The sequence below is a fragment of the Nycticebus coucang genome, chromosome 2, assembly GCF_027406575.1.
Source record: "Nycticebus coucang isolate mNycCou1 chromosome 2, mNycCou1.pri, whole genome shotgun sequence".
In the NCBI taxonomy this organism is placed as follows: Eukaryota; Metazoa; Chordata; class Mammalia; order Primates; family Lorisidae; genus Nycticebus; species Nycticebus coucang.
The window spans coordinates 74,038,403-74,065,020 of NC_069781.1; the positions used below are offsets into that span (position 1 = coordinate 74,038,403).

The 26,618-nt window shown below is 41.0% G+C and overlaps 1 protein-coding gene across 7 annotated transcripts in view; it reads right to left on the reverse strand.

The window, feature by feature from the left end:
• The window catches only part of RCL1 (RNA terminal phosphate cyclase like 1), a 105,360-nt gene that overhangs the window by 53,181 nt on the left and 25,561 nt on the right, over window positions 1-26,618 (reverse strand). For all 7 annotated transcript variants that reach the window (XR_008376456.1, XR_008376459.1, XR_008376457.1 and 4 more), the window contains exons 4-7: window positions 25,615-25,689; window positions 24,255-24,379; window positions 10,638-10,763; window positions 8,732-8,888 (exon numbers count right to left, since the gene is read on the reverse strand). Coding sequence is in view for 4 of the 7 variants with exons in the window: in XM_053573598.1 (XP_053429573.1) it covers window positions 8,732-8,888; window positions 10,638-10,763; window positions 24,255-24,379; window positions 25,615-25,689 (483 nt within the window). In the remaining 3 variants the exon portion in view is untranslated. The remainder of the gene's footprint in view (window positions 1-8,731; window positions 8,889-10,637; window positions 10,764-24,254; window positions 24,380-25,614; window positions 25,690-26,618) is intronic.

Consider the following 26,618-nt stretch of genomic DNA (forward strand, 5'->3'; position numbering starts at 1 on the left):
AAGGTGGGCAGCCAAAGTGAGGTGAGGGTTTCCTAACTAGGTCAAGAATTCTGACTTTGATTCTGGGAAGATGGCCGACTGGAAGCAACCCTCAGCAGGAAGAAAAACTGGATGGAATTAGACTCTGTGAAACCAAAGATGGGGAGCTGAGCCAAGAAATAAGTTAAGCAAGCTGTTAACTCCAAGGAGGAGCATTCAAGAAAACAAATTATAGATACAAAGACTATCAACTAGAGGAGAGGAGACCCCTCCCTAAAGCAGGAGGCCTGCCGCAGGCTATCTGTGAACGACCAGGGAACAAAAGACCTCTCATTTAACCTCCAGGAGAGAGCCACAAAACTCCACCCTCTCTTTCTCCAGGTAGGTCCCACTTATGAACCCAGACACCACCCCGCCAGGCATAAAATCGAACAGATATTTTCCCCCATAAGTCCAAACTCCTACTCCACGCTTTCCCCCTCACATGGCGGTCTGAAGTTCTGCCCCCTGTAGAGAAAAGAGTTTGGTCTTGTCCTGAGAGATCTGGGCATAGTGTGGACTACCAACCATCAGGACAATCTGTGGCTAACAGGGAAAAAAAGAGGGAGATCAAAAACTGATTATTCCCTCAAAGAGTTGTCGTATCACTCCAAAAGATCAAACATTCATCTTAGAGGAATTCCCGAAAGACAAGAGGATGGTCCTAAAGGTACATATGCTCTACTACAAGAGATTCTGGAGAATTTTCCAAGCACTGCATGAACTTCAGATAGCAGACAGTTTCAGAACCCCAGCAAGACTCAATACAAATAAAGCATCTCCTAGACACATTGTGATTAACTTTGCCAAAGTTAAGACAAAAGAGAAAATTCTGCAAGCAGCCAGACATAAGAAAAAAGCATCACCTACAAAGGGAGAAGTATCAGAATAATACTTCAGATCTCTCAGCTAAAATATTTCAAGCCAGAAAAAGATGGTCATTGACCTTCAATCTCCTAAAACAAAACAACTTCCAGCCCAGGATCCTGTATCCAGCTAAACTGAGTTTCATTTGTGATGGAGAAATGAAATACTTCAATGACATGGACATGTTGAAGAAATTTGCCATAACTACACCAGCTCTCTAGGATATTCTCAGACCCATCCTCCACAATGACCAGCAGCAATATGCTCTACCTTCAAAGTAAACTCACCCAGAAATTTTTGAACAAAACCCAACTTCCACAGTGGTGAAAGGATTAAAAATGTCCACTGGACATCTGAAAATTATGACACCCAAAACACAACCAGGTTTATCAATTCTCTCAATTAATGTGAATGGTTTAAATTGTCCTCTAAAGAGGCACAAGCTGCCTGACTGGATATATAAACTCAGACCAGATATCTGTGAATACGAGAATCTCACCTTACCTTAAAGGATAAAAATAGACTCAGGGTGAAGGGATGGACTTCTATATTACAGGCAAATGGAAACCAAAAAAAGGCAGGGGTTGCAATTTTAGTAGCAGATACAACTGGCTTTAAACCAACAAACATAAAGAAAGATAAGAAGGTCACTACATAGTTGTCAAGGGAAACACCCAACATGAAGAGATTTCAATAATTAACATTTATGCAACCTACCAGAATGCTCCCCAATTCATAAAGCAGACCCTAATGGACAGGAACAACTTGATATCTTGCTGCACTGTAATACTTGAAGATTTTAACACCCCTTTGACAGTTTTGGATAGATCCTCTAAGAAGAAACTCAACAAAGAAATATTAGACTTAAACCTAACCCTAGAACAAATGGACTTTACAGACCTCTACAGAACATTTTACCCTAAGAAAACTGAATATACATTCTTCTCATCAGACCACGGGTCATCCTCCAAAATAGATCATATCCTAGGACACAGACAAGATTAAGGGTCAAAGACGAGATTAAGAAGGAAATCACCAAATTTTTAGAACAAAATGATAATGAAGACTCAAATTATCAAAACCTGGGGTATATTGCAAAAGCAGTCCTAAGAAGGAAATTTATAGCATTGGAAGCCTTCATCAAGAAAACAGAAAGAAAGAAAGCCAACAACTTAATGGATCATCCCAAGCAACTGGAAAGGAAGAACATTCCAACCCCAAACCTAGCAGAAGGAAAGAAATAACCAAACTTAGGGCAGAATTAAGTGAAATTGAAAACAAAGGAATCATTCAGAAGATCGATGAAACAAAAAGTTGGTTTTTCAAAAAGATTAACAAAAGTGATAAACCTTTGGCCAACCTAACCAGAAATAGAAAAGTAAAATCTCTAATGTTGTCTAACAGAAATGAGAAATGAGAAATGAGAAATAACAACAGACACTCCAGAAATTCAAAAAATCCTCAGATTACTACAAAACCTCTATTCCCAGAAATATGAAAATCTGAAGGAAATAGACCAATACCTGGAAGCACACCACCTACCTAGACTCAATCAGAAAGAATTAGAAATCTTGAATAGACCTGTAGCAATCACTCAAATAGCATCAACAATACAAAATCTCCTAGAAAAGTCCAGAAGCAGACATCTTCACATCCGAATTCTATCAAACTTTTCAAGAGGAACTAGTACCTATATCATATACAATGTTTTCCAAAGCATAGAAAAAGAAGGAATACTTCCCAACACATTCTATGAAGTAAATATCACCCTGATACCCAAACCAGGAAAGGATCCAACAGAGAAACAAAATTATAGACCAATATCATTAATTAATATAGATGCAAAAATATTCAATAAGATCTTAGCAAACAGTCAACAACACATCAAAAAAATTAAACACTATGGCTTGGCGCCCGTAGCTGAGTGAGTAGGGTGCTGGCTACATATACCAAAGGTGGCAGGTTCAAGCCCGGCCTGGGCCTGCTAAACAACAATGACAACTGCAACCAAAACAAAAATAGCTGGACATTGTGGCAGGTGCCTACAGTTCCAGCTACTCTGGGAGGCTGAGGCAAGAGAATCGTTTAAGCTCAAGAGTATGAGGTTGCTGTGGGCTGTGATGCCATGGCACTGTACTGAGGGTGACAAAGTGAGACTCTGTCTAAAAAAAAAAAAAAAAGAGAAATTATACACCATGATCAAGTTGATTTATTCCAGGGTTACAGGATTGGTTCAATATACGCAAATCTATAAATACATCACATCAATAAAATAACAAATATCATATGATTCTCTCAATTGACACAGAAAAAGCCTTTGATAGTATCCAGCATCCTTTCATGATCAGAACACTTAAGAAAATTGGTATAGAAGGGACATTTTTTAAACTGATAGAGGCCATCTACAGCAAACCCACACCCAATATCATATTGAATGGAGTAAATTGAAAATAATTCCACTCAGATCAGGAACAAGGCAAGGAAGCCCACTGTCTCCACTGCTATTCAACATAGTAATGGAAGTCTTAGCCATCGCAATCAGGCAAGAGAAGGTGATCAAGGGTATCTACATAGGGTTCAAGGAGATCAAACTCTCACTCTTCACCAATAATATGATCTTATACCTGGAAAATCCCAGGGACTCAACTTCAAAACTCTTAGAAGTGATCAAGGAATACAGCAGAGTCTCAGAATACAAAATCAATACTTACAAGTCAGTAGCTTTTATGTATGCCAACAACAGTCAAGCTGAAAATATAGTCAAAGACTCTATTCCTTTTATAGTAATGACAAAGAATATGATATATCTGGGAATTTACCTAACAAAGGACGTGAAAGATCTCTATAAAGAGAACTATGAAACTCTGAGAAAAGAAATAGCTGAAGACGTTAACAAATGGAAAAACATACTATGCTCATGGCTGGGAAGAATCAACATTGTTAAAATGTTCATACTACCCAAAGCAATCTACAGATTTAATGCAATCCCTATTAAAGCACCACTGTCATACTTTAAAGAACTTGAAAAAATAGTACATCGTTTTACATGGAATCAGGAAAAACCTCGAATAGCAAATACATTACTCAGAAATATGAACAAATCAGGAGGTATCACATTACCAGACTTCAGGCTATACTATAAATCTATAGTGATCAAAACAGCATTGTACCTGCACAAAAACAGAGCAGTAGATTTATGGAAAAGAATAGAGAACCAAGAGATGAACCCAGCTACTTATCGCCATTTGATCTTTGACAAGCCTATCAAAAATATTCAATAGAGGAAAGACTCCCTATTTAATAAATGGTGCTGGGTGAACTGGCTAGCGACCTGTAGAATACTGAAATTGGACCCTCACCTTTTACCATTAACAAAAATTGATTCTCACTGGATAAAAGATTTAAATTTAAGACATGAAACTATAAAAATACTAAAAGAGAGTGTAGGGAAAACACTCGAAGAAATTGGCCTGGGAGAATATTTTATGAGGAGGACCCCCCCACCCCACCTCCAGGCAATCAAAGCAACACCAAAAATACATTACTGGGATCTGATCAAACTAAACAGCTTTTGCACAGCCAAGAGCACAGTAAGTAAAGCAAACAGACAACCTTCAGAATGGGAGAAGATTTTTGCAGGTTATACCTCTGCAAAGGTCTGATAACTAGAATCTACAGAGAACTCAAACTAATCAATTAGAAAAGAATAAATAAACCCATTTCTATGAGGGCAAGAGATCTGAACAGAAACTTCTCTGATGAAGACAAGCACATGGCCTACAAACACATGAAAAAATGCTCATCATCCTTAATCATCAGAGATAATACAAATCAAAACCACTTTGAGATATCATCAAACTCCAGTAAGATTAGCCCACATCACAAAATTCCAAAACTAAAGATGTTGGCGTGGATGTGGAGAGAAGGGAATGCTTCTACACTGCTGGTGGGAATGCAAGCTAATACGACCTTTTTGGAAAGGAAGTTTGAAGAATACTCAAGGAACTAAAAATAGACCTAATGTTCGACCCTGCAATTCCTTTAGTAGGTATATACCCAGATGATCAAAAATTATTTTACAACAAAGACATCTGCACCAGAATGTTTATTGCAGCCCAATTCATAATAGCCAAGACATGGAAACAGCCCAAGTGCCCATCAACCCATGAATGGATTAACAAATTCTGGTATATGTACACCATGAAACACTACGCAGGCATAAAAAAAGATGGAGACTTCACATCTTTTATGTTTACATGGATGGACCTGGAACATATTCCTCTTAGTGAAGTAGCTCAAGAATTGAAAAAAAAAAAGTATCCAATGTACTCAATACTACAGTATATAATCACCTACACACTCATATGAATGGTAAAACATAACTATAGTCCAGAAAGTGGAAGGGAAGAGGAGACTGAGGGGAAGGGAAAGTAGAAAAGAAGAGGAGAGAGAGGGAGGGTGTTTGGGGGGAACCTCACCTAATGCACATGATGCAATGGTACATTTCAAAACTATTAAGAAATGAGTATAATTGTGATGGATGTTACTGAGTTCAATGTAAGCATTTCACATTGTATATCGAAGCAGTACCCTGAACCCCATAAATGCATCAATGTACAAAGTTAAGATTTAATAAAAAAAAATGATAATAATAATAAAAGAATTCTGACTTTATCTTAGGAAAGTGGAAAACAAGTGAAGGTCTCTGTTGCCTGGAATGAAGTGATTAGAACAGTGTTTTAGAGGGACATTCAGACTGAAAGGGTGTTTGGAAAGGACTGCCCCTCTGGAAGTACAGGGAGCCAGTATCCACAATCCAAGGGTGGGGCAGCGTGGGAAGGCAGGCAGTAGATGAAGCAGTTAAAAGGACAGACAGAAAAGGGCACTTCCACAAAGCCTGGGACAGAATGAAGAGAGTTTGGTAAGTGACAAGAAAACAGGACAAATTAGATCAAGGCCTAAAATTTTGATAAATAGCACCTTTAAAAGCAATGGATTTTTATTATTCATTCAAATCATGTCATAGCATGGTTTTGTAAAGAATTATTCAGAAAAGAAGGAAGTATTTTCATCCTTTTAATAATAAAAATCCAGGCCAGGTGCAGTGGCTCACGCCTGTAATCCTAGCACTCTGGGAGACGGAGGAGAGTGGATTGCTCTGAGCTTAGAGGTTTGAGACCAACCTGAGCCAGAGTGAGATCCCATCTCTACAAAAAAAAAAGCTGGGCGTTGTGGCGAGAGTCTATAGTCCCAGCTACTTGGGTGGCTGAGGCAAAAGAATCACTTAAGCCCAAGAGTTGGAGGTTGCTGTGAGTTATGATGTCAAAGCACTCTACCAAAGGGCCACAAAGTAAGACGCTGTTGCAATAGAAAAAATAATAAATAAATAAAATAATAAAAATCCACCTATAATCCTAATGCACTGGGAGGCCAAGGTGAGTAGATTGCTTGAGCTCAGGAGTTCAAGACCAGCCTGAGCTACAGTGAGACCCCATAGCTGGGTGTTGTGGCAGGAGCCTATAGTCTCAGGTACTCGAGAGGCTGAGGCCAGAGAATCATTTGAGCCCAAGAGTTTGAGGTTGCTGTGAGCTGTGATGCCATAGCACTTTACCCAGGGTGACAGAGAGAGACTCTGTCACACACACAAATAAATAAATAATGATAATAAAAATCATAGACACACAAAGGAAATTTTCTTACTAAAACAAACTTCATCTAAGCATAATGGAATGGTCTAATGTAGATCTCAAGTAAATAAAAAATTAAAATAACTTTAATTAAGCTGCATGTTTTTTCTGTTGTGGACTAGTGGGCTGTGCTTTCACCAGGAGCCTTATAATCTGCTATTTGTGGGGTATGAAACCAACCAATGCTGTAGCTGTGCCCAAAGCTCCTACTGTGCTGTTCTGAAATGGGATGCTTCCAAGTCTCCCAAGGTCTATTAAAAAGGGAGGGAGTGCCCCCATGGTCAGGCAGAGAGAAGGCCTGCCAGCCACTACAGGACCAAGAAAAGGAAACCTACACAAGCCAACCAGGAGCTTAGGGTCACACATATCACATATTCCTTTTTCCCACTTACTACTGTTTAGACAACAAACTTGATAAATTAAGTAACTGGCAGGGCAACCTCTTTATCATTTATCACTAAACTTTTTAGTTACGGCCCATCTTTCAAAATATTATTAAATTAAGCACCCAAAATTGAACTGACTTAGCATCAAAACTTCTAAGGCCAGACTTTGATTACACTGGACTTGTGAAAAAATACCTCGTCCTTCAGGAGGATTTCATCTCCTGCCTCCAAGACTTCCCAGCTAAATGATAAATAGAGGAGACAGAGTCACTCTTCTGAAGATACAAACACAGGTTCTTTGTCTTCCATTTTTAGTAAGATGGGACATTAAATAGAGTCATTTAGGTCCTGGAAATTTTAATTAATCCTGAAATAGTCCATTCTCATTTATCCCGCCTTGCAACCAGTAAGATGTTTTCAAGAACACTGAATTCACTCAGGGAAGCAGACTGTGACAATAAGCTGCTTTTTGCCGTGAGGCTTGCCCAGGTTTCCCCTGCTACTGCGATTAATACACTGAACCAGTGGCAAAAGGAAGAATTAAAAGAAAAACAAATCATCACTGTATATACTTTGCCGATTTTATTTCACTGGGTCCTCAGATGTAATTTTTGCTATTTTAAAACAGAGCAAAACTTCCTTGGAGATCAGAGATGTCTAAGAACCGAGACGAAATAGACAGATAAATACAAAGATGGAAATCTCTTCAGCTCCTTAGGTGAAAACGAGAGACAATTTATAAACATTATACACCATCCAATAGCAAATCATCTACACTTCTTGCTAATATGCAGTTGACGAATTTGGAGTCCAGCACATACAGCAGAGAAATAAGCATCCCTCAGAGCCTGTCCTAGTTTTCCTGATGTGGGACCAGGGCAAACGACAGTGCAGGCTCACAGAAATCTTAGGTCCAGATATGTGACCCTTATCTAACCAAGCACATAGGATCTGACAGGAAGTACTTTTCAGACAACTGCATCTTACTCCTTTTGCCATCATCTTCCCTTCTCCTAATTTCTTCCTTCCCTTAGGTCACCTCAACTTTTGGGGGGAAGAAGGAAAAAGCACCTGTGCGTGCTGCACATACAGATCAACAGAGAAAGACAGTAGCACTAAAACGGTGTGTGGGTCTAAGCTGCGTTCCACCGGCAGAGCTGTAGAAATCAAATAATTGATTGAGTCTGTCTTTGACATCATGTCACTCTTTCTCTGACCCTCATATTCATGTTTTCCAAAACCCCTGCCAGCCTGTGCCACAGACCTGCCTTCCCCAGATATTCTTCTACGCTCTAGAATACACTGCAAAATCTAGCCTGCTGACATTATTTTATATCTGAATCAATTGTCACATAATTCAGATTTCTACCTTCTCTTGAAAAATCTGAAAACGATTCTCCATTCCCAAATGGCAAGACTGTGGAGCCGAGAGACGGTACCATGTTTGATCAGGGCAGATGCCAGTCCCTACCATACCTGCATCATTTCTTTCACCTGCTCTTTCTTTTACGACTCTGTTCCAGTTCTTTCCTCTGCCCTCTGTTAAAATTTACATGCCCGGCAAACCCAGTGAGGCTGGAGATCTCTACTCACTGACTAGTTCAACTAATGTTAAACTAGTTAATCCTAAATAATAAAATGCTTAGGAACAGGTTAACTCCTTAGTTTAAACCCTTGGAAGAGGAAAAAAAGTTGCCAAAGGTTAAGAATGAGTGACAACAACTTGCTTCCTGATCACTCTCCTCCCAAACCCTGCAGAGGCTCAGGACCTACCCTGTAGATTTCCTCCAGCAGCAGCCTGGCACAGTTCCTGCCAAGGTCCTCTGGAAGCACTGCTGTTCCCTGGCCCTGTGGGTTGGAGGCCAGCTCAGCACTGAGGAAAGTGCCATTGGTGGTCTCAGCAACCAGGGACAACCCAAAGCCTGGAGACCTGGGGATGCAAAGCAAAGACACTGAGCAGATTAATGAAATGGGATTTATACTCACCAGCAAAAAGCAAAGCAAAAACACACACTTTTTTGACAGCACTGTGTTCTAAGGCTTCCTTCTGGCTGAACCTCATAGCATTGCGATTAGCTTACATTGCACATACACTTAGGGCACACAGGCATGAACAAAAGAGATAGGATTTCAAATTGCTTTCCCTCTTAGCTATCCTTCCCCTACTGCCTACACTGTAAAAGGTCATACTGTGAGAATTTTAACAATCAATAGCATAACATAACATGAAAAATGCCTACCACATATTGTGCACCTACTTTCTGCCAATTCCTGAGCTAGGGACTTTGCAAATAGTGTGATGCTATAGCTCTGCAGACTGGACATCACTATCTCTATTTGACAAATGAGGGAATGAAGCAACCTGCACCAGGTCCACACAGCTAGAAATTGAGCTTCAAACAGATTGCACCAGGTCCACACAGCTAGAAATTGAGCTTCAAACAGATTTTTTAGGTCCCAAAGCCCACACCAGTTCCCCAACACACAACTAACTCAACCCTCAGCTGGGTACCAACTCAGAAGTACAAGAGGCCTGGAAACCACCTGACCAAAACTTCCTGAGAAACATTAGGCTTCCTTCCACTCCCCAATAAGGAAATACACCACACAGGCCAGAAAGGGACTAGAAAGGGCATATCTTCATGTTTCTGTCTTCAAAGGACATCTTCAGACTTAGAGTACAATTATATAATTGATGAACTGGCACCATGTTCTCTCCTATCGTGCTTCAACCACCCAACAGCCAGAACCTAACACCCTTCTTGTCCAGGACCATCACTGACACATTTATTCATACAGCCAGCACACGCCTGGGGGAAGCCTCGTGAACAAGGGGCACCACGGTAAACACCAGAGCTCCTGATCTCACAGAGTCTGGTGACAACAGACGATCAGTCCACAAACAATAAAACACAAAGCACTTCTCCACAAAATTCAAACTTTAACACCTCAAATCTACTTTGCCCAAAGGCTTTTAAGTGAAAATGTCATCACACACATGTCTGTATGTTTAACATTTTCACAATTAAAAAAGTGGTTTTAATTGCTCCCATAATTTTCTGGTTTCTAAATACACAAGGAAAGCCTAAAGAAGGAATTTTTAGTACATAGATTATCATTTTTTTCCATTTTGGTTTTCTTTTATTTTCCTTATTTAAATGTTTTCTGATTTTTAAACTTTTAATTTTGGTTTTTATTTAGTAGTCTTACTTTTTAGCAAAGCAAAGGCTTTAACTAAGCCAAATTCAAATCTGCAGTAACAACTTTCTCTGGATCTAAGTGTGTTGTTTCCATGGATGGAGAGAAACAATGATATTCACTTAGAATCTGACAAAGAATTTTTAACCCTATCCTGTTATTTACTCAGTGTGAAAGAAGTTGTTCATTTTAATCTTTTGTTGGAACAAAGCATAGATGGAGTTTAAAGCTTGGAGCATGGTTCATTAATATTAATCCCCAGAGGCTAGGCAGGGGACCCTCAGCTACTAGCACTAGCCACTTTCCATGCAACAGGCACTCAGAAAATGCCAACAAGAATAAATCACAAGGAAATTAATTCTGAAATTATTCTTCCTCTGGCTGCCCAAGCTCTGAGCTGGCAGTTTTAACCTCAACTAGAACAGGCATATGAAAAAGGCTACGGTAGCTGCAGAAATAGACTCCAAAAACATAGACTTACTTCCCAGAGTTGACGCCCTTCATGTGGTCTGTGTAAATATAGATGTCAGGTATGAACTTGTTGAGGAGGCTCCTTGCAGAGTCCACAATTCGGTTCGCCATCTGAGGTGATACACGCACAGAGTACCTGCAACCTAGAGTTAAGGATGTCATTCTGCTTGGACTTCAGGACAGAAAAGTCACTTACAAAGCTGGAAAACATTTGTGGAACTGTACTAACGCACTGTAATTATATTATATTAAATTATATTTAATTACTTAACTTTACAGTACTGTAATTCAATGTCTTCATTATAATTATATAAGGCTTGCATGGCCATGGTGCAAAAAATCCAAACAATACAGAGAGTAGGAAGTATAAAAAGTAAGAATTCCTCAACCCTGCCCCTGACTTCCTACCCACCTCACCCCTGATGTCTGGCCAGAATAGACATCACACTGGGGCCAGCCCAAGTCAGTGCCAATCCACACCCTTTCCCACATGTTAAAGAAAAAAGTATGTAATGTGTACTTCCAATGTGCAATGTATGCTCAAGGGCTGGTTGTACATGTGGGACTAAAGACATTCAAATAAGAACGTGTGATCCTCCCACTACCCTGATACAAAGCCCACATGGCAAGTCCAAAACCAGGTATGCATGATCTACATATTCCAGCCCCACTGTTCAAGAATTACTGTCAATACAAATTTAATTGTATACAAATTGAAATACAGTAATAATTGAAATACAAATTTCATTTAAGCTATAGAAACAAAAATGCTCAGAGACCATGCAAGGAACCTGACCCATCCTACACACTCCACTGAAAGATCAATCTTATGCTGGTGAGAGTCTCCCTGATCCTGCTGTCAGAGCTGCAGCCTGCTCAGTGTGGCCATCCCCAACTCAGCACCATCCTAATTGTCCAGACTTCTCAACCTGAGCTGCCCTCCCCCTATCTTCCAGCCTCGAGTTCCCGCTGTCTCCTGAAAACTCAGTGGGCACCCAACTGTGGTCTCCACTGAACTTACCTTACACCTCTCTTCATAGACACACATTTTGTTCTTCCTCAACAAGACCACACACTCCATAAGGGCAGGGGCTTTACTTCTGTATCCCTCACAAGCTCTAATACACTACTTTTGTACTCAGAAATGCTCAATAAATATTTGTCTTGACTCAAAGGACAAACTTAAATGAGGAAAGAGTAAAGAAGGATTTTTCAATACTGAGAGCCCGTTACATCACCGTCTCTTTGGTCTAGAATGCACTTTTGACCACAGACAGCTTAGACAAACACTCCCAGGTCTCACCTTTTGGACCAAGTAGGTGCTGTCATTCTGAGACTGCCCATTCTGCCTGGGATAGCACAGGAGATGTCACTATTCGAACATATAATCCCACAGCATTCATGGCTCCTGAAGTTCTTTCACCTACATCATCAGCTTATTTTATGCTCACAGCAACCCTGTGGCAAGGGCCATATTTCCTAGTTCTAGAGGATTACGTGAAGGACAACTAAGACTCAAAACAAAGATACTTGCTTAAATTTAAACAGATCTGACTCCCAAAAAACATCTTTCTCCCCACACCCCGCCAGAGTTATGGAATCAGGAGGGTAACAAGAACAATTCAGGGCCAATGGAAACTTGTGCTATTATAGAATTCAGGCAATGAAGTGGAGAAGAAGGCAAAGGAGCTTTAAAGGAGATACATGGAGTAACTTTGAGCCCTCTGGCTTGGCATGGAGGCCCTACTAAGATATGGCATCATTCTGAGTCAAGTGTGCTCACTTCCCTATGCCTTCACTTCCTCATCAGTAAAAGAGTAATGATCATAATACTCCTCACCACGTTTGGAGGTACAAACAAAATAGTAGTTAATAATAATGTACAGATAGTCCTTGCTGTGTGGTAGGAGCCCAGCAAATGTCACCTGTTGCTTTTCTTACTATTAGTCCAAGATTCGAATCCCAAAGCAACAGTTCCTATCCTTTCAGGAATCAGCCCTCTAAGAATCTGATGAAAGCTATGGACTCTCTCCTAAGAAACATATGCACACTCATGGTTTTGCAGAAAATCACAGAGAGTTGTGAACCTCCTAAAGCCAATTTATGAATCAACACCCAAGAGACAGTCCATATGGGACTCTCACCCTTTCATCCACCCTGTGTTCCAGGTGAGAGCTAAGAGAGGTGCATGTGTTTATGTGTGTGTTGGTAGTGGTCTGAGTGGGGTGGGGAGGGAGTTGATTCTCCAAGTACTTCCCTATAGTCAAGAAAAGGTAACCAGACCACCCCGCAAATTCCAACTCACCACCCCCCAGCTTCTTCACCTAACTCTAGGTACCAAATCATAAGCAACGGGACAGCACCACAGAACTAAACAGAGTGTTCCTTTCTCTGTTGCCTACATCAGGCAGTGGGGAGAATCTGCATGGGTGGCATTAAATAAAAAGTAACTACTGTCTAGTCACAGTTACTGGCAGGAACCCACACCAGCTCCTCCCAGACCCTGGCCAATAGATCCTCATGTAGAATGCAAGAGAGAAAAGATGTGCTTTAGGGAGTAACTCAGTTAAAACCACAAATGCACACAAGAGTAGAGCCAGTTCCCCCAGCTCGAGCCCTCCTAGGGGCCTACAACCTCTAAGCTCAGTCCAGCAGTCAGCTATCCTTGCATGTAAAAAACCACAAGCCAACTACAGCTTTTTCCAAAGGCAGCATTTTTTCCCCAGGTCTGAAAACTGGCAAAGAAGGTGATCTCTATTGAAACCCACATTCCTCTGAGGTGTTTGTTAAACAGGCACCTCTGCAGACCAGTGGCTGGAATGTTTGGTTCATCGACAGGGAACTGAGCAAGGGCACATTGTCAATTTTTCAGGGGAGCTGAGAGGAAGCCTCTACAAGTCAGAGATACATTGGGGATGATTTAGGTGTCCTGTCCCTTGCCTCAAGGAAGGGAGGAACTTGGGGCCTCACAAGTATCTGCCTGACTCAGGTTCTATTCAGGAAAGGTTCACCCACTAAGAGCAAGAGAAACCAGGAAGGAACAAAGTTATACCCAGAGTGTCTAGGCATGAGAGCTCTTTTAGCTTTCATGCTCTCTGGAAAACTCGGAGCCTTCTCCATTCGCCAGCATCCTGGTGAAAGCAGGAAGTCAAGGGATTGGAAATCTTAATGGGCTTAAAGATCAGGTCTAGTGGAAGTAGATTTGTGTGGTATATAGGAAAAGAGATTGTGTTGAGAATTCTGTTTTGGGATTTCAGATATTAGAAATGGTAAAATCCTGGGTGCTGACATGATCCAGGTGGAGACAGATATTGGAGACTAGGGAACTGGAAGGTGACTTTCTTTTGAAAGTGTGACAAGGGAGGCAGACCAGGATGCCTGCTTCTAGGGGTGTGGGGGGTGAATGCCTAAAGTCAGTTTTGTATTTTCAGGAGGTCTGGGATGGTGGTACTTGGAGGAAAAGAAGTGTAGTATAGTGTAGACTTTTCAGAGTCTTGAACGGTAAGTGGTGAGGGATGTGGAATGTGTGGGCTACACAGCCACATATGGAGAAAGTAAAAGTAGTTGAGATAAAGGATCAAACTTGGGTGCTGCGTGAAGTTCTTTGTAGGGATTGTGAGAGCAGAAGAGTATTAAAACTTGCCTGGATTATGATCTATTCTCTGCATTGCTGCCCTGGGGCCCACCTAAGGGCCAAGCCTTATGCATACAAGCAGAGAGCTGGGCAGAAAGAGAAACTGTTCCCATCCTATCCAGCTTGATAGTTGAATCATCCGTGTGACTTACTAAGTTGATGTTCAATTCTAATATTCTCCAATTGTGAGAATAATTGAGAAACTTACAAGAAATGCAGTGCATCCAGAAGTGTTTAAAAAAAACCTAAATGTGCCTTTTCTACTTGATCAATGTCAGTTTCAAGAATGATCTCATTAACAGGCACATTGTATTCCATTATACACAAGGTCTGACAAGTTCACAGACTCATCCTAGAATAAGTGCTACATACTTCATTGCTGAATATCACTATGGTCACCTTCAAAGTGCTCCCCTGGGGAAGCAATACACTGATGCCAAATGCCGAGTTCACCCTTCAAAGCTATTTTGGAATTCTTTTTCTGATATGGCCATCAAAGCTGTCATTGTATTATCCTCGAAGTCCTGAATGTCATCAAAATGTCTTCCTTTTGATATTTTGGGTAAAATAAAAAAGAAAACTTTGGGTAAAGAAAAAAGCCATCTTTACCAAATACCTATGGACTTATTCTCAATATAAGAATTCACTCTCTAGGGAAGAGGCAAAATGGCCGACTGGAGCCAGCTTTCCATAGAAGCTCCCATCCAGAAAGAGAGTTAAAGGTCAGAAGTTTATCAAGTAAGCTGATGGTTTAGAGCTGAGCCAAGAGAGAAGATTGAAGAGTACACATCACCCCTGCTGAGGCAAGCTGTGACCCCAAGGAAACAAACAATAGGTACAAAACCAATAGCCAAGTGGATGGGAGTCTCCTCCCCCATAAGAACAGCTCGCAGTGTACTTTCTACAAACAAGCGAGCAGAGTTCTGATCTCTTCTTATTCTATCCCACAGGAGAGAGCAGCTAAAAACCACATCTCCTTCCCCAGAGAGGACCCACTAGTGTGCCATGACACTCTACTGCCAGGCATAAAACTGAACATATACTCTACCCGCAATTCTTAACTGCCAGCACTCCCCTCCACTCCCATCCAGAGGCCTAGAAGCCTGTCCCCCATGGAGTCCAGATTTTTGGGCATTTTCTTGAGAGGTATGGACAGGCATGGGCTGTTACAACTCTGTGCTGAATCAGTGGCACAGGTGTAAAGAGAGGACTGTGGTGTGAGAGAACCATACGGGAGAGGGAGAAACAGTGCCCCGGGGCACAGCACACCAGTGGGAGGAACATTAGGGCTTACACCCCTAGTGATATTTTGGAGGAACACTTCCCATCTCTCTTAGCAACTTGAGAGAGCCGGGCCTCCCCTCCGGTGGCAGCCATGGGCGAAACAGATCTGGGACAGAACCGCAGGCCCCATGAGCAAAGGGTATGCCTGAGGTGGTACCTGCCTGGGTGGAGCACAGAGATGGCATATTCCCAGGGCAGGGCTGAGTCAGAATTGCTGCTTTTGTAAGCCCAAGATGCACGCAGCCCCCAGTGGAGCATAACTGGGACAAAAGCAGGCATCGGCCCAGGGAGGGGCAGGAACTGAGAGCCCTCTGTAAGCTCTAACCATGCCAGCCACAACACAGAGTGCAATGGAGACAGAAACACCAGCTACGTGAGAATTGGTGCAGCGGTAGCAGGCACAGGGCAGGGCTGAGTCACAGTTTCTGTAAACTCAAACAGAGCCTGACCCACAGTAGAATACAGCTGGGACAGAAAAGCAAATTCCACGAGAATATAAGTGGCAGCAACATCGATCTTGGGCAGGGCTGGAACTGAGTGACACTCCCCAGCTTCCATTAAGCACCTGAGGTAGTCAGGCTTCAGGTCCTCCTGCCAGCTGGTGGCAGAGTGCAGGGCCTGGCCAAGGAGACATAGATCTCCCTGTGACTCAGGCAGGCACAAATCCCTGGTGCATCTGCTCATTGAAGGGAACTGGGCCACAGCCCTGCAGGGTTACCAGTGACTGGGTGTGACAGAGGTGCAAGGTGGGGAAGGAGGCATCAACCTCCCCGGACTAACTCACTTGCTAAGTGGGTCTTTCTGACTCCATGGAGCTCTGGAATGAGCCACACTCAAGCTGCCAGCAGATGCCTGCTATTTAGAGGCTGGAGACCTTTTGAACCCTCCCACTTGAGACTTGGTGCTGACTGAGACTATTGATTTGGAGCTCATGACCTGGGCCAATCACCTGAAGACCATCCAAAGTGGTACCCTGGTTGTGTTGTTGTGGGAAGGTTTGATTTCCTTTTCCAGTTGTTGCCCGTGGCAGGCGGGGTGTCTTAGTTGCTTATATTTCTTCACAGCTGAGACTTCAACCCAGAGTTACTGATTCACTAGGATTGGACAGAGACCAGCTGAAAACAGGACAGAATCACCTACCCCACCACACCAAGCAGGTCCCTGGTGTCTTAGGCTGTAGTACTGTAGGGGTCCTTTGCAAAGCTCTAGGGGAAAACCTACAGTCACCAGTTCCAGCTCTTGGGCAAAGGGCTGGTTAATAACTACTCCAGGAGCCCCCAATCCAATTTCACCTTATCTGCTCATCTAGCCAAATAGTGAAAAATAATCATAGGGTGGAATCAGCAGAAAAACTCTGGCAACATGAATAATCAGAGTAGATCAACTCCCCCAAGGAACCAATTCATAAACAAATGGCTGAGATGTCAGAAATCGAATTCAGAATTTGGATTGCTAATAAGATTAACAGAATGGACCTAAAGTTGGAATTAGAAATTCAAGGAGCATTTCAAAAGTTGTCTCAAGAATTCAATGAATTCAAAGAAAAAATTACCAAAGATTTTGACACATTTAAGCAAGAATGTGTAGCCCTCAAAGATGTGAGAAATACAGTAGAATCCCTCAGTAACAGAATGGAGCAGACAGAGAGCACTGGGACAATTCAAAGAAAACTAATATTCACCTTATAGGAATTCCTGAAGGCAACAAGGTTATTTCAAAAGGCACAGATGCTCTATTCCAAGAGATAATTGAGGAGAACTTGCCAAACATAGCAAAAGATTCTGAAATTAAGAAAGCAGACAGTTTCAGAACCCCAGCACGACACAACCCAAATAAAGCATCTCCCAGACACATTATAATTAACTTTGCCAAAGTTAATATGAAGGAGAAAATTCTGCAAGCAGCCCTTAAAGATATGAGAAATACAGTAGAATCCCTCAGTAACAGAATGGAGCAGGCAGAAGAATGGATTTCTGACATCGAAGACAAAGCTTTTGAATGCTCCCAAATGCTCAAAGAGGAAGAGAAGTGGAGAGCAAAAACAGATCATTCTCTCAGAGAGCCGTGGGATCATTCCAAAAAAACTAATATTTGCCTTATAGGAATTTCTGAAGGCAATGAGGCTGCTTCAAAAGGCCCTGATACTCTACTCCAACAGATAATCAAGAACTTCCCAAACATGGCAAGAGATTCTAAAATTCAGATTGCAGACACTTTCAGAATCCCAGCACGACTCAATCCAAATAAAGCATCTCCCAGACACATTATAATTAACTCTGCACCAAAGTTAATATGAAGGAGAAAATTCTGAAAGCAGCCAGACAAAAGAAAACCATAACCTACAAGGGGAAGAATATTTGAATGACTGCAGATCTCTCTGCTGAAACTTTTTAAGGTAGAATAGGATGGTCATCAACCTTTAACGTCCTAAAACAAAATAACTTCCAGCCCAGGATCCTGTACCCAGCTAAACTGAGTTTCATTTGTGATGGAGAAATCAAATACTTTAAGGACATTCACATGTTGAAGAAATTTGCCATAACTAAACTAGCTCTCCAGGATATTCTCAGACCTATCCTCCTCAATGACCAGCACAATGCTCTACCACCAAAGTAAACTCACTCAGAAACGTTTGATCAAATTCCAACTTCCACAGTGGCAAAAGGATTAAAAATGTCCACTGGACTTTTGAAAAACTCAATACCTAAAATACTAACAGCCTTATCAATACTCTGAATTAATGTGAATGGCCTAAATTGTCCTCTAAAGAGGCACAGGTTGTCTGACTGGATACAAAAACTTAGGCCAGATGTTTGCTGCATACAAGAATCTCATCTTACCTTAAAAGATAAATAAGGCGGCACCGGCCCCATACACCGGAGGCACCAGGTTCAAACCCAGCCCCGGCCAAAAACTGCAAAAAAAAAAAAAAATAGATAAATATAGACTCAGGGTGAAGTGGTGGTCATCGATATTTCAGGCAAATGACATCAGAAAAAAAGCAGGTGTTGCGATTTTATTCACAGATACAATAAGCTTTAAACCAAAAAAAGTAAGGAAAGATAAGGATGGACACTTCATATATGTTAAGGGTAAAACTCAACATGATGAGATTTCAATAAATAAGATTTATGCACCCAACCAGAATGTGTCCCAATGTATAAGAGAGACTCTAATACAGATGAGCAACTTGATTACCTCCAGCACCATAATAGGCAGAGATTTTAACACCCCATTCGCAGGGTTGGATAGATCCTCCAATAAGAAACTGAGTAAAGAAATTTTAGACTTTTTTTTTTCTAAGACTTTTATTTATTTACTTTTTGTTTTTGTTTTTGCAGTTTGGCCGGGGCCGGGTTCAAACCCAGCGCCCTACTCACTGAGCCACAGGCACCACCAGAAATTTTAGACTTAAACTAAACCATTCAACAATTGGATTTAAGAGACATCTACAGACCATTTCATCCTAACAAAACTGAATATACATTCTTCTCATTAGCCCACGGAACATCCTCCAAAATTGATCACATCTTAGGTCACAAGTCTAACCTCAGCAAATATAAAAGAACAGAAATTATTCGTTGCATCTTCTCGGACCATCATGGAATAAAAGTTGAACTCAGTAACAACAGGAATCTGCATACTCATACAAAAACATGGAAACTAAATAACTTTATGCTGAAGGATAGCTGGGTCATAGATGAGATTAAGAAAGACACTACCAAATTTTTGGAACAAAACGATAATGAAGACAAGAAATACCAGAACCTCTGGGATAGAGCAAACGCAGCCCTAAGAGAGAAATTTATAGCATTGCAAGCTTTCCTCAAGAGAACGAAAAAGAGAGAAAGTTAACAACTTAATGGGACATCTCAAGCATGGATGAGAAAGGAAGAACAGTCCAATCCCAAACCCAGCAGAAGAAATAACCAAAATTAGAGCACAATTAAATGAAATTCAAAACAAAAGGATTATACAACAGATCAATAAATCAAAAAGTTGGTTATTTAAAAAGGTCAATAATATAGATAAACCTTTGGCTAACCTAACCAGGAATAAAAGAATACAATCTCTAATTTCATCAATCAGAAATGACAAAGACAAAATAACAACAGGCTCCTCAGAAATTCAAAAATCCTTAATGAATGTTACAAGAAACTCCATACTCAGAAATATGAAAATCTGAAGGAAATAGTAGACCAATACTTAGAAGCATGCCACCTTCCTAGACTTTGCCGGAATGTTGAACAAGCCTATATCAAGTTCTGAAATAGCATCAACTATCCAAAATCTCCCCATAAAGAAAAGTCTGGGACCAGATGGCTTCATATCAGAATTCTACTAAACCTTTAAAGAGGAACTAGTATCTATATTACTTAACCTTTTCCAAAATATACAAAAGGAAGGAATACTACTCAACACATTCTATAAAGCAAACATCACCTGGATCCCCAAACCAGGAAAAGATCCAACAAGAAAAAAAAATTATACACCAATATCTCTAATGAATATTGATATAAAAATATTCAATAAGATCCTAGCAAACAGAATCCAGCAATACATCAAACCAATTATACACCATGACCAAGTGGGTTTTATCCGAGGGTCTCAAAGCTGATTCAATATACCTAAATCTATAAATGTAATTCATGACATAAACAAATTAAAAAACAAAGACCATATGATTCTCTCAAGTGATGCAGAAATAGTTTTTGACAGTATCAGTATCCAGAACCCTTTCATGATCAGAACACTTACAAAAACAGGTACAGAAGGGACATTTCTTCAACTGATAAAGGCCATCTACAGCAAACCCACAGCCAATACCATATTGAATGGAGTTAAATTGAAATCATTTCCACTCATATCAGGAACCAGGCAAGTACCAGGAACCAGGCCCATTGTCTCCACTGCTTTTTAACATTGTAATGGAAGTCTTAGTCATCGCAATTAGGGAAGAAAAGGTGATCAAGGTTATACACACAGGGTCAGAAGAGATCAAACTTTCACTCTTGACAGATGATATGATTGTATATCTGGAAAATCCCTGTATACCAGGGATTCTACTAAAAAACTCTTAGAAGTGATCAAGGAATACAGCAGCATCTCAGGTTACAAAATCATCACTCATAAATCGGTAGCCTTTATATATACCAACAATAGTCGAGCTGAAAAAAGTCAAGAACTCTATTCCGTTCAAAGTACTGCCAAAGAAGATGAAATATTTGGGAGTTTACCTAACAAAGGACGTGAAAGATCTCTATAAAGAGAACTATGAAACTCTGAGAAAAGAAATAGCTAAAGATGTTAGTTAACAAATGGAAAAACATACCATGCTCATGGCTGGGAAGAATCAATATTGGTAAAATGTCCATACTACCCAAAGCAATAAACAATTTTAATGCAATCCCTATTATACTTTAAAGACCTTGAAAAAATAATACTTTGTTTTATATGGACTCAGAAAAAAATTTGAACAGCAAATACATTACTCAGAAATAAGAACAAATCAGGAAGTATCAAATTACCAGACTTCAGGCTATACTATAAATCTATAGTGATCAAAACAGCATGGTACTGGCACAAAAACAGAGTGGTAGATTTATGGAAAAGAATAGAGAACCAAGAGATGAACCCAGCTACTTATCATCATTTGATCTTCAAAAAGCCTATCAAAAATATTCAGTGGAGGAAAGACTCCCTATTTAAAAATTGGTGATAGATGAACTGGCTGGCAACCTGTAGAAGACTGAAACTGGACCCACACCTTTCACCATTAACAAAAATAGACTCTCACTGGATTAAAGATTTAAACTTAAGACATGAAACTATAAAAACACCAGAAGAAAGTGCAGGGAAAGCACATGAAGAAACTGGCCTGGGAGAATATTTTATGAGGAGGACCCCCCAGGCAATTGAAGCAACACCAAAAATACATTACTGGGATACAAACTAAATACAAAACTAATACAAACTAAAAAGCTTCTGCACAGCCAAGAACACAGTAAGTAAGCAAGCAGACAGCCCTCAGAGTGGGAGAAGATATTTGCAGGTTATGTCTCTGACAAAGGTTTAATAACCAGAATACACAGAGAACTCAAACTTATTAGTAAAAAAAGAACAAGTGATCCCATGTCAGCGTGGGCAAGGGACTTGAAGAGAAACTTCTCTGAAGAAGACAGAAGCATGGTTTACAGACACATGAAAAAATGCTCATCATCCTTAATCATCAGAGAAATGCATACAAAACCACTTTGAGATATCATCTAACTCCGTAAGATCAGCCCACATCACAAAATCCCCAAACCAGAGATGTTGGACTAGATGTGGAGAAAAGGGAACAAACACTTCTGCACTGCTGGTGAGAATGCAAACTAATACATTCCTCTTAGAAAGATGTTTGGAGAACACTTAGGGATCTAAAAATAGACTGGCCATTCAATCCTGCAATTCCTCTACTAGGTATATATCCAGAAGACCAAAAATCACTTTATAACAAAGATATTTGCACCAGAATGTTTACTGCAGCCCAATTCATAATTGCTAAGTCATGGAAGAAGCCCAAGTGCCAATTGACCCATGATGGATTAATAAATTATGATATATTTACACCATGGAATATTATGCAGCCTTAAAAAAAGATGGAGACTTACCTCTTTCATGTTTACATGGATAGAACTGGAACATATTCTTCTTAGCAAAGTATCTCAAGAATGGAAGAAAAGGTATCCAATATACTCAGCCCTACTATGAAATGAATTTATAAGCACCCACACTTCCATATGAAAGCTATAACCCAACTACAGCTCAAGATGAAGGAGAAAGAAGAGGGGGAGAAGATAGGAGGGGAGAGTGGGTGGAGGGAGGGTAATTGGTGGGAACATACCTATGGTGCATTTTACAAGGGTACATGTTAAGTCTACTAAGTGTAGAATATAAATATCTTAACACAATAACTAAGAAAATGCAGTGAAGGCTATGTTAACCACTTTGATGAAAGTATTTCAAATTGTCTCTAAAACAGCACATTGTACCCAATAATTGCATTAATGTACACAGCTATGATTTAATTTAAAAAAAAAAGGAAATTAAAGACAAAAAAAAAAAATTTACTCTCAACTAAAAATAAAAAGAACAGTAGCTATTTGAACCCAATGCTCACTCACACACCAGTGTCTACCACCTCACTTCATTTAACTCTACACCCCTCACCACAGCATAACAGGCCCAGTGACACCTGAGGCCACCAATGCCACCAATGCGCGGGGCCAAAATGTTCCCAGAGGGAGTGGCAGAGCCAGTATCAGAACCCATGTCTATCTGACCTCAGTACCTGGCCTTTCAATTACCGCATTACCTTGCTCCACCTGCCTCCCTCTCCTACTTAAATCTACTTCAACCACCCTACAAAAACACTCAAATCATCACTATTTTTAAATGGGAGGGAGTCCTCCTTACTCTCTCTTCTACAAGTTTTGACCTCATCTTTCTTTCTGCCCCCCTCTCCGTCAAGATTCTGGAAAGAGCAGCCTCCACACATCACCATCTCCCTCCCCTCCACTCAACAACCCAGAACTGGTCCCCAGGCTTGGTCTCCACCAGTGTCAGGAAAGAGCTCTGAGGTCAACAGAGCCTGCTGCTCAGCCCCTCGGCTTCTCCCACCCTGGTGCTCACGCCTCAGGCCCGGGAAGGCGCTGACCTGGGAAGCTGGGTTTTCTTTATTCTCCCCCCTACTATTTGACTTCTCACCTTCCTTTGCTCTTGCTGTCACGTTTTGGTGGCCTATCAGGGTTTGACCTCCTCTCTTTGCACTCTACATGGTAGCTAATTCCAGTTACCTTCAGCTCTTCACTGGTTCCTGCCTGCCTTTATGCCCTGTTTTCTACTATCAGATACCACCAACTGACCTGAATTCTAGCCACACAGCATTGCAGCCACTCCCCAGAGCCACTGTGCACCATCACCTCTGCACAGGCCTGTGTTTCTGCCTGAAGCACCCTCCTTTTCTTGCTTCTCCACAAGCATCACAAACCTCTCTTCTTCATGGCTCCTTTCTATAGGAAAAAGCAGGAGCTAAATGCCTGGGCTCCAGAGTCAGAGACACAGAGTCCAAATCTCAGCTCTACCATCATTAGCAGTTAAGCTCCTAATGCCTCAGTTTCCCTATATGTAAAATAGAATGAAAGTGAACTCAGAGACTCATTCTGAAGCTTAAAAATAAGGTATGTGCAAAGTGATTAGTGAAGTAAATGCAGAGCAAACACTTCATTATTATTATCCCAGCCCTTCCACATCCTCCAGATAAAATTGGCCACTCTCTACTCCTAGCCCTCCCAACGCATGGCAACATTTTATAAGCTGTATCAGAACTATGTATTTGCATTTTTAGTTTCCTTCCCCAGAAGATGAACTCTTTTGAAGCAGGGAAGGTAGAAGATTCGTGGCCCCCAAGCCAAAGCCCAGGGGAGCCACTGGTTAAGTATTAACTGGAAAAAAAAAAAAGAGAGAGAGAGAATAACTCAGTCAGTCTAGTCATGGTGAGGCAGATAAGAAAACAAACATCATACCTCACAGAAAAATTACAGTTTCACTGTTAGGGCATTTCCAAGATTATAGTTTAAAATGTGAATAACCTTGGGAAGAAGTGGTCAGTCATTCTTATCTTAAGCAAGAAAAAAATAAGTAATCTAAACCAAATGCAAAGGATACGCCATTCCTCTGATACGTTTGATTTTTCCTGGATCTGTGAGCTGTACGGGCTTCAGGACCTTCCGTACAGGACAGGAAAAAATCACTTCACCTCCTCCTCCAGGAGGCATTCCCCGTCGTATAATCTGTATGCGGGATGAGAAAGATGAGGCTAAGACGAGGCTAACTAGTGGGTTACCCTGACACCCAACCCAGGGAGGATTACACCAACAGGCTCTTCCTTACAAGGCAGATAGCTCTTTCATATTCAACTTGTCAACCCCTTCAAGACCAACAGCACCTTCTGTTAGCAACAAGAGGGCATGTGCTCTGCAGTGCGTCCAAGCCAAGGTTAAAGCAGATTACCCACGAGGCTCTGCCACTCACCTCTCAACCTGTAACCTGAGCAGATCACTTCACCACCAGGGCCTATTTCAACCTCCTCAAAATGAGAAACAGGCCTCGTTTATTAGCTGTTCACTCCTTAGCCATCATTCAAGAACCCCTCTGTCTCCTTCCATGCAAATAACTGATCTATCAACTCTACATTATTAAATAAAAATGAAGTAATTTCCCCTGTTTAAAAACACCAATTTAAAAGTCCCAGACGCTAAACAGCCTACCATACTAGATTGGTACGATTTATTTTAATAACAAACAGATGCTTAAATTATGTCTACTAGGTTCTGGAAATAAATCCTGAAAAATCTCAAGAGCATCCATATTGGGAGCCCCCAACCACAAATCATATGTAGGATCATTTAGATCAGATAGGTAATACACTCAAATCCTACCTCCACTACTAAGTAGCTGAGTGACACAGACAGACAAATAGTGAGAAGAAATGGAGTGAACATATGTGAAATGTTTACAACAGCACCTATCACAAAGTACAACATAATTGTTGGCTACTATTGTCAGAACTAAAGAGTCCCTTTCAGTTCAAGGTCTGAAGTGTTTGGTTCATGAGCCCTATGGATCTACTAATAAATGGTGGCTTTTTTTTTTTTTTTTGAGACAGAGTTTCACTGTTTCCTGAGTGGAGTGCCGTGGGAGCATCATAGCTCACAGCAACCTCATTCTCCTGGATTTAAGCAATTCTCTTGCCTCAGCCTCCCGAGAGGCTGGGACTATAAGTGCCCTCCACCAATTTTTCCTATTTTTAGTAGAGACAGGGTCTTGCTCTTCTTCAGGCTAGTCTCAAACTCCTGAGCTTGAGCAATCCACTCATCTTGGCTTCCCAGAGTGCTAGGATTATAGGCATGAACCACCACACCCAGCCAAATAGTGACTTTAAATGTGACACACACATACAGCTCTCCCAAAGAGTAAGAAAATGTTTTATATAGACACAGTCAATAGTGTCTTCATATGTTCTTACCTTTAGCTCGAACAATTCACCATCAATCCCAAACTGTTTCAACAGAGGAAGTGCTGTTGCCTTTAGAAGATCAACCTATGAAATTATTTCAAAAGAAAAAAATTAAACAACTCCTAGCAAGTCTGGCTTCTTTCTTATTCATCTGTGGATTCCTCATAAACTAAAAAGTTGACATTCAAATCATGTATTGCACATCTAAGTAACAAATATTGCTTCTACTGCAACATGGGAAAGAAAACTACTCTCTTACTTGCTGTCAGTAGAGCAATAGATGTTCCCCTCTTACTAGCACAGAGGGCCCACAGCATGAGCGAAGGGTGTAGGGAGAGCCCAAAGCCCACTCCAGGCTCTACTTCTAATTAGCTGTGTGGCCTCCAACAAGAAAATCACAACTATGCGAATTTCCTTATCTTAAAGGTAAGAGGCTCTATCCTGGCTGTCTCTAAGTTATCACCTTCTCTAATGGGCTAAGAAGCCCCAAAGAAATACTGTACTATAACAACATTACCAGAAGTAGAAATAACCTGAGACACCCAAGAACACGTTCCAAATGGATGACAAAGGGCAGGAGCAGCGACTAGGAAAACCTATTAGCAATTAGCTAATTTCAATTAAATATTAATGCTAACTACATCTAAAAACTTAATATGTGCATTTTTGGATTGCCAGAGTAAGAACTCAGTCTAGAATAAATTAAGAGCAGCTGGAGAGAAGACCAAGCCAGATTCTGAAACAGTGGGAGGCTGCAAGGATGCAGGTTACTCTGGAATTAGGCACCCATAAGCTCTCCCAGGAAAAAGGTGAGAAAACAGAGCATCCCTGCTGGCTCATCTTTCCTATACTGAGTCACAAAGGACGAAGCCAAGTTTACTAAGAGGGTGAGCCAGAAACCCAAGTGTAATTCCAGGGATAGTCCTGTCCCCATCCAAGTCTGAGGGGAGGCAACACAGTGCAGTGGGACAAGGGCTGAAAGGCAGAGGCCCTGAGACCCATTCTGCCTCTTC